The sequence below is a fragment of the Lepisma saccharinum genome, chromosome 29, assembly GCF_977018435.1.
Source record: "Lepisma saccharinum chromosome 29, izLepSacc3.1, whole genome shotgun sequence".
NCBI classification, from domain to species: domain Eukaryota; kingdom Metazoa; phylum Arthropoda; class Insecta; order Zygentoma; family Lepismatidae; genus Lepisma; species Lepisma saccharinum.
Window position 1 is genome coordinate 15,502,032 of NC_139257.1, and position 9,604 is coordinate 15,511,635.

General features: G+C 40.2%; 1 protein-coding gene across 2 annotated transcripts in view; it reads right to left on the reverse strand.

The window, feature by feature from the left end:
* Positions 1-5,270, reverse strand: part of LOC145981637 (haloacid dehalogenase-like hydrolase domain-containing protein 2) — a 40,115-nt gene extending 34,845 nt beyond the window's left edge. The window contains exons 1-2 of one of the 2 annotated variants that reach the window (XM_083115024.1): positions 5,038-5,270; positions 1,431-1,724 (exon numbers count right to left, since the gene is read on the reverse strand). In XM_083115024.1, the coding sequence (XP_082971150.1) occupies positions 1,431-1,724; positions 5,038-5,195 (452 nt within the window). In that variant the 5' untranslated portion in view covers positions 5,196-5,270. The remainder of the gene's footprint in view (positions 1-1,430; positions 1,725-5,037) is intronic. The other variant, XM_083115025.1, reaches the window with a different exon arrangement.
* Positions 5,271-9,604: the final 4,334 nt, after the last annotated feature.

Sequence of the window (9,604 nt, forward strand, 5' to 3'; positions counted from 1 at the left end):
CCGTCGTTTTTGCTTAGGTGTTTTAAAATTTAACGATACAGTTTCTCGTAATTTAAGGACAAGATGTCTAACCGTATCTCTGTGTGGAGTTGAAACGCATGGGAATTTCTGTACAAATTACCTACACACGTCTCGACACGAGTTTGTTTTCACGTAGGTACGTGTCATACATAAAAAAAAAAATCTTTGTTCTAACGTGAATCTTGCGGCTGGCATTCCAATCGTCTCACTGACACGTCACACATACACACTACAATAACACAAACAAGTAACTGCAAGTAACCAAGAATAACACTCTTGCGCACAGTACGAAATTAACACGCTCTTGGTTTACATTGCTCGCCACTATATTTACAACTCTGTCTTCATCTAGTCGCGAAGGAACAAAAAACTCGAGCTCGGATATTTCGGATTGCAAGGAAGCTCACGAAAACCATTCACTTTTATCGGTTTCGTCTGCAGTGTAATCCTGATACAGTGTTGCACATTCGAAACCTCCAAACGATTCCCATGGCCACAAAACTCTTTCAAGGATATAAACTTAAACAGGACGTTACTGGTCAAAACTATGATTAAAATGCTTTATTATCTGTGGCTCTTAACGTCGTTTCTATAGCGTATTTATTTGTGTATATAAGAGCAGAACTTGGATGAATTACAGAAGAACTTTTGCGTGTTATAACACAGGTTAGTGATCGTTTTGCAATATTTATATAAATGTCTGCATATGTCTATAAAAATAAGCGGGCATTACAGGCCGCAAATGTCGGCATCTCCGTCAGCGCCGCCCGCCACGCTTCTCCCGATCTCTCGGCTGCAGATCGAAATGGACGCACGGTATATACAATTACTGCGATTTATGCAAATCACGGGAAATTTATTAATTCTGCTGTAAATATTTGAGAAACAAACATGGACCCCTTCAAAGAACAATAAACTTAATGCTCTGATAACTACATAAAATGTACTATTACAACGAAAATGTTTAATTTCTGTAAAAAGTGCAGTTTTTAAAACAAATTTAGGGTTTTTATTAACCTTTTTAACACCAAAATGCCATTTAATATGAAATCTTGATTTTTTGTTCACAATAAATGTGTGTCCCTACAGATTCCTTAAAACATGCAATGTAGAATAATAATGAAAAAGAAAACAAATAGCAATGTATATGCTTATCTTAGCTGTCAATTGTATTATATACCCAGACAAAAAAAAAAAAAAAAATACAATGTAAACATATATGAAATATTTCTTATGAGTTCAACTGAAGCATTTCTAAATATGATTCAAAACTGTAGTAATGGTGTGACACCTACGTTGCATCTCTTGAAACCACACTACATTTTTCAAATCGTTATGTTTACACAGCTCTTAACTTTCTCAACAGACCTTAATAGCAAAATTTTTATATTTGTCCACAGAATCCTCACCTGAAAGCTTGATTCAAGGGCTGGTAATTGAACAAAGATGGAGCCAAGCCTACTACCACAGCATTTGGATTTTCTGTGGGAATTCCCTTGAAGTCCTCCAGGGCAGCCTCTTCCAGCAGCAGCATCGGACGGAGTTTCCTCGTTTCTACAAGAGTCCTTGCAGCCGACAAAGAAGTGAATATTTCTTCCCGCTGAAGTTTAAAGCCAAGGTAGGTGAGTCGCTCATGCAGCACTCGCTGTGATTCTTTAGTCGTGTTTGTGACAAACCTGATTGGTAATCCACTCTTTCTTAACCTGTTCGAAAAAAAAAAAGTATTCTCAGTTTTTGCAAATTGTTAAGTACAATTTGAAACAATCTTATACCTTTAAAAGTTGTACTGGGCAATAATCTCAACTGCTTCAAAGTAAAACACAATCCAACAATAAATTAATTTCTCAAAATATTTCCTTCGTGCTTCTTTTGAGTCAAATTAAAAAACTCAATCCTGCCACGACTTTGATACATTTCATTTGGGGTCTAAACTAAATGGGTAAAGGTAAAGTTACCAGTGCTATGAAGGCACATTTAGGAAATGTGTGGTAGGCCCCCACATATTCTCGATCTCTGCCATTTTGGAGGTGATGTTATCAGTACCATGCTCTGGCTGCTTTTACCCCCCAAGTACTCATTGATTTGAGGCTTTGAGAATTAACCTACACATGGTAATACACCAATTAGAGGGCATAACAGGGTAACGGTTCCGAATGTTTAATGATGTTTTGTAAGTTTTACAGGAGTATTGGAAAGTGCTTTAAAATACTGAAAACAATTGTGGAAGTTAGTTCAAAGCTTGAAGAAACTAATTAGCCTCACGATAAGTATCATTTACTGGAGAAATTATGATTTGAAAAGTAGCTTACATTAAGTGTCCGCACTTTGAAGTGATAAACTGTTCTTCATGTCTGGTCAACTCAGACTTTTTTTTACATACACAAGGATCTGAGATGGATTTTGTGGGTGAGAGCAGATCTTATGTAATCAGGTGCCTGAAGCATCTACGGACATTATTTTAATGCCAAAAACCCTAAAGCCAACTTGCCTAATTAACAACAAAAGCATTACGTGACAATACCTCTTTGCACTTCACACAAAAGAAGTAGTTGACACCTGCAGTCCATATCCAAGACGACAGAAAACAAATGGCTGCTCTCAAACAAAGAATCATACAGGAATGTATGGAAAGGAAAACTCATTCTCCAGACAAGACACAATAAGTAATCACTAAAACTCTGAAGTATGTGTTAACAGAAATCGAACCATGTAAAGAATGCCTGTGTACCATGATTAATTCGGTACTGGAGCCCATACCAGTTGAAAAATTTGAACTTCTATTAAATATTAACAGATTTCAGTGTTTTATGTTCTACAGGGTGAACAGAAACTATAGGGACAAACTTCAGGAGGTAATTCCTGACAGGAAAAGGAACAAAAAAGTTCATATCAACGTATGTCCGGAAACACATATTTGCCAAGGTAGATGGCACTGAAGAACAACATCATCCTCTCACAACAACACTCACAGTGTGCTTTTTTGTGTTGTAGATTGTGTGATTAGAGCTACGTCGAAGCACCATGGTCCGTTATTCATACCAGGAACAAGCCAAGATGGTTTTCGTATACGGTCAAGTAGATGGAAACGGTTGAGAGGCCGCACGAATTTATCGAACCACGTACCCGGACAGACAGCACCACTGGTTTTGTCGCTGGTTTTTGCAACAGGCCACCACCATTTTGGGATTTCTGTCGTCAGTCCTCTTCACCGATGAAGCGACCTTTGGTAGAGATGGCATCGTCAATCTACACAATCGTCATCTGTGGGCTACAGCCAATCCTCGAGGAATGGTTGAATCGTCTCTTCAGCAACGGTTCAGCATCAATGTTTTTGCAGGGATTATTGGCGACCACCTACTTGGACCATTTGTTCTTACACAACACCTTAACGGACAGACATACCTGGAATTCCTGCAGAACACTCTGCCTCTTTTGCTTCAGAATGTGCCCTTGGCAATACGACAGGTAATGTGGCAGATGCTTGATGGAGCGCCAGCCCACTCTCACATTATTCTTCTTCAACACCTTAACAACATCTTCCCCAGAAGATGGATCAGACGAGGAGGCCTTGTGAATATAGATTTGATCCATTTTAATGTGAATGCGTGTTGTTTTCTGCGAAAATCTCTGTCCGACACGCTGTTTCTGCTCCCGCCATTTGCTTTCTGCATGAGAGTGCAATGTTCCGTGTGTTAAGATGATGCAACCCTGTAGCCAGTGTTTCAGCCTCGCCGTGTTTTCACTAGAACCACGTGTCGAGTATTTTTAATTATTTTTTTTTAACTATGCTTGCCTAACCTAACTTAACCTAAGCTAACCTTACGGAAAATGGTTTTTGGGGCTAACGTGAATGGTTTTTGGGGCTAACGTGAATGGTTTTTGGGGCTAACGTGAATGGTTTGTGGGGCTAAGTCAATGGTTTGTGAGGCTAACGTCAATGGTTTGCGACATATTAGCATAATTTCAAATCCGGGCACGAAAGTAGATATTTTCCGGTGAATGAGGTTGCAACACTGCATAAATCGACAAAACACTCTCAGAACGCCCCCTAAACCAGTACGCTATCACGGCCATAATGTGTTACAGATTCGAAACAACAAGTAACAGTAAGTACTCGTAAATAGAAGAAATAGACATTATCTTAGTTAGAAATGCATTATTTCACCTTAAGAAATGTTCTGCATTCGAAAATAACACGTTAGCAATGTAAAGAAGTCCGAAATATATGATTTCGTAGGTGTTTCCCTCATACGATAATAGTGTAATGTAAAAAATATGATTACAGGTGTTTCCCTTATACTATAATAGTACCCTTGATTCCTTTCTTCGCTTCTGTAACACACAATATGGCGGGCACATTTTGACTCACGTTGTGGGGGTGCAGTGTTTCCAACATTTTTCACCGAAAAATACCTACTATCGTGTTCGTCACGTGTGAAAAATTTGGTAAATTTCTTGTATCGGACAAACGGCTGAAATTTGCTAGTTCATTTAATTTGAATATTCGTACTTACGTTTTCTGCATTGAGAAACATTGCTGAAGGTAGCATTTCGCTTATTTCACGAAAATAAGCTCTATTTGCGACATATCGAGTAAGTTTTCTTTGTTTCTTTTTGCCTTCGGTAACACTCAAAATGGCGGTCACAGTTTCACTACCGTACTCGGCATGCAGTGTTTCCACCCCACTGTACCCAAAAATACCTACGTAGCCCCACAAACCATTCATACATAGCCCCACGAACCATCTCCGGTAAGGTTAGGTTAGGTAGGGTCACGTAGGTTACAATAGTTAAAAATTGGTTTCGAAAAAAATATGAAAATTTTACATTATGCACCGGTAGCTGACGGATACCGTCACGAACCATTCCCGGATAGCCCCACGAAGCATTTCCGATAAGGTTAGGTTAGGCACGATGAAAGAAAATGAAATTTCCGTAAGTAGTTTCTTCTGTAAAAATGAAGAAATATGTCTCCAATATAACGAACTGTTACCAAAATTAGTATAGTGGAATTACCTTTGTAATGCTTCAACAGCTCCTGTAATCGCTGTATTTTCTATGTGTAAAGTTCCACTTAAATCTATAAGAACCGCCTTCACATCTTTCCATCGCCCTGCCATAACGGATAACAAATGAAAGCGACGAAACCGAAAATCAGCGTTGCCAGAGGACATGTCGAGCTTTCCAGAATTTACCAGCGTACACCCAATGCGTGCATCACACCGGTACAGCGCCTAGAATATTCAAGGTGCTGTAACACCGGTGAGCTTAAAACAAGAGCTGAAAACTAGGGGTGTGCGGGACGCGAGAATGAAAAACAGCTATGCCACATCTAGGGAATTATCCAATCACAGGCGAGGATTTTGTTTACCGCGCGTTTCTGTCGTCTGCACCTGCTCGGTATGGAAACAAACCATAGGTGTGCGTATGGGAGTGCAAGAGGGGGCAGTTGCCCTCTCATAATACTCTTACTTAGAAATTGCTGAACTGAAACAGAAGATTGCAGCAGAAATCACTGATATTCCTCGAGACATGATACAGCGGGCAATCCAGAGTTTCCACAGCAGGCTTTCAGAATGTGTACGCCAAGATGGAACACATGTTTCTGATGTAATCTTTAAGAAGTAAAGTGACATTTAAAATGGCATTTAAATGTCATAGTTTATGGCATACTATGTACAGTGGTGGAAAAAAGTTCTTCCTTTAATGGCAGTAAATAATGCCGGAAAGGTAGGCAACACACATTGCACCTTTAGGTGATCGGGTGATTCTGTCTGTCTCAAGAGCAACTCGTCTTTCATGCAATAGACGATGTTAAAGGTGGAGCTACAGCGGAGCATGCGCACTCGTCTGGTCCCCCTCGAACATCCGGTTACGCTTACGGTGCTATGGACGTTAATGTGAAAGAGCAAAGTGGAGATTATTTTACAAGGAAATAGGGTGTCAGCTGTGTAGCATATGATTGTACAGTTCGATCGGGAACAAATTTATTGAGTCAAGTATCACTTCGTAGGTTTCCGAAGGACGTAGAAAGACGAAACCTGTTGATACAAGCAGAACGAAGAAAGGATTGGTACCCGGAAAGGATTTGTACGACTTGCATTTTGTTACAAACATGTTGATAGTTTATCTGCGTATTGTGTTGTGGTGAAAAGCACGCATCTTAGTGAGGTTTCAAACCGAAGCGACACGCGACAGCAGTGGTTCGTACCAAAGTGACAAGCGACACAGGCCCATTTAGTCTATAAATAAGCATTTATCGCTCATGGGAATTCAAGTTTCAGGCGGCACAATACACGCCATTGGAAATCTGAGCGACACGTACAGCTTGTCGTGTCGCTTCGGTTCGAAAATGTCATTAATCACTGAGCATTCACTTTTAGGTGGCATGGAGATTACACATCGAAGCGACAAGCAACGGCCCCTTTACTCTAAAGGAAACAATTTCACCTTGCATACGAGTACAAGAGACCGAGGCGACACGATGCATGGTACTGAGAAAACAACAGTCCAGTCCAAGCGACACGTGCATTTCTCGTGGTGAATTGATTAGAAAGGAAGCTTTCAGCCTGCAGCGATACGTGTCTCTTGGAAACCAACATTCAAAAATAAACAACACCTTCCGAATTAAAAATACACTACAAATTGCAGGTGTCGCTTGTCGCTCGGAATGGGCCGTTTGATCAATACCGTGCATTGGGTTGCCCCGGCCTGTTATTTGCGCAAGCGTGGCTGGTGAATGGTTTGCTTTAGATCGAATGCTTCTGTGCGAAATCCCGCTATCGCTTGTCGCTTCAGTCTGAAAACTCCCTTGTTGTTTGAAGTAAATTCGTGCAAGTGAAAGTGGCATGCCATATCATAGAGTTTCCCCAAATCCCTCAGGTGGAAAGGCGACGTTGAAAGCATTACTAGCATTTGTTATGTGTCATTTCATTACTTCTGCAGATTTATTGGCAAAGATTCACTTAAGCATACTTTATAATAAAATAATATTACTAGTTTTATAGAATTATATTTCCCTCACTTTTCCATTTACAAAATAATTGAATGTATCTAAACTTTCGTACGTTTTGAGTTCGTCGTGAGTGTACATGAGATACTTGTATGTAGTATGCTATACAACTGGCTGCCACAAAGACACGTCGTATTTTAATAATCTGCTCTGCAGTTGATCATCCGACGGATTCTTGACGTCCACTCCTTTTAGGAATTACAACTATAAGTAAGTAGCTGTACCTGTAACAAAGTTACCATTTGCAGTAGAAGTAACTTTATCAACAGTTGCATTACTACACTTAAATTTAAAGGTAATAATTTAAGTGTAGTAATGCAACTGTTGATAAAGTTACTTCTACTGCAAATGGTAACTTTGTTACAGGTACAGCTACTTACTTATAGTTGTAATTCCTAAAAGAGGTAACTGTTACTTCCAAACACTGGTGCATGGTAAAGAATATGTCGCCCTTTGTATAATCCGTCAGGCGTAATATGGTGGCCTCAGAGATGGCCATTGTACTTCATTGTGCTAATGAATATAGATAGTTATTTAAGCATTCTTATCTCATTTTAATAATGTGATGAAAAAATGTGGAAATTTGCAATTTAAAATGTCAAAATATTAATACCTCAAAAGAAGAACTACAAGATGTCCACATCATATAAAGTGAACCGCCTCTTTCGAAAGATCGTACGGAGACACAGACGCCATTGTAAGAATCGAGGCGAGAACGAGACAGACCTCTGTAAAATCGAGACGAGATCAAGTCTTAATATCAGATCCTCGGTCTCAATGTCATTTTTTTTTCAGAATACCTTATGCCAAGATATTTTAATTTAGCCACTGTGCTTTTGCCCGGAATTAACCCGGGACCCCATGAGTACGGTCACGGACACTGCCGGCTTGTAACGATTCCATCGAAAGTCAATGTATTCATTACAAGCCGGGAGTGTACGTGACTGTACGAGATTATGTCAAAAATGACTTACGCAAAAAATAACTTCATTATACAACGTATTAAGCAGGTTTCAACCTGACTATTTATAGGTAAGCCGAACTATATATACGCCAAACAGAAATACTATTGTTAAAGAAATTCGTGTGCGTGTATGTGTGTGTATTTATTTATTTCGGATTAAGGGTTTGGAACTGGAAGTATCTTTTGGTAAACTAAAAATATTTTAATTCTATTAAAGCCAACATCACTGATTGATAAGACTTGAAACTTCCCTTCTTTTTTCTTTCCCGACATAAATTGTTCGAAACAATGGAAAGTATGTTAATTTTCGTGCACAAGGAAGGAGCAATGCCTTGGATATTCCTGATTGTTGATATTTTAAAAATAGGCAAAGTGTTCCCATGGAATTAGTGCAGCGAAAAACAATATCAGCACTAGACGCAAATTTTGCGACAAGAAAGAAATAAAGATTAAGAAATAGTATAGGGTGCGATATCCTCACGAGCAAGTGATAAAAAAGACATTGAAGACATGGCTGAGAAGTCAAGTGAAGAGCAACCGGTGCCAAGCCTACAAGAGTCCGAGGCAGTTCGAGAGAAGACAGACATCGAGTTGCAGAGAGTTACGGATATAGTTATTGGTATGCCTGATGAGTCTGGTCCCTCAGTTGAGAAGAGCGAAAGAGGGAAAGATGAAAGAAACAGTGAAGACATGGTTGAGAAGTCAAGTGAAGAGCAACCGGTGCCAAGCCTACAAGAATCCGAGGCAGTTCGAGAGAAGACAGACATCGAGTTGCAGAGAGTTACGGATATAGTTATTGGTATGCCTGATGAGTCTGGTCCCTCAGTTGAGAAGAGCGAAAGAGGGAAAGATGAAAGAAACAGTGAAGACATGGTTGAGAAGTCAAGTGAAGAGCAACCGGTGCCAAGCCTACAAGAATCCGAGGTAGTTCGAGAGAAGACAGACATCGAGTTGCAGAGAGTTACGGATATAGTTATTGGTATGCCTGATGAGTCTGGTCCCTCAGTTGAGAAGAGCGAAAGAGGGAAAGATGAAAGAAACAGTGAAGACATGGCTGAGAAGTCAAGTGAAGAGGAATCGGTGCCAAGCCTACAAGAGTCCGAGGCAGTTCGAGAGAGGAAGACAGACATCGAGTCTCAGAGAGTTACTGAGATAGTTATTGATATACCTGATGAGTCTGGTCCCTCAGTTGAGAAGAGCGAAAGAGAAAAAGATAGAAAAGACATTGAAGACATAGCTAACAAGTCAAGTGTAGAGCAACCGCTGCCAAGCCTAGAAGAGACAGAGCCAGTTCGAGAGACCGAGACAGAAATCTATTCCCAGAGTGTTACCAACATTGAGATAGTTACTAATATAATTGACGAGGCTGATGAGACTGGCCCTTCAGTTGAGAGCGGTCCTTCTCAAAGTCCACTGAGGAAAACCAAGTCGAAAATGATTCCTCTGAAGATTCGCCCACAAAAAATTCCACAACCCCACGATGAAGCTGAGGAGGAGACGGAAGACATTCCCCCAAGAGTGGTTCAGTTCTCAGATGTTGTCGAGGAGTGCACCATAAGCAACTATTCGCGGTCAGTAATCTCCGAACTTCGAATCCGGAGAGAGAC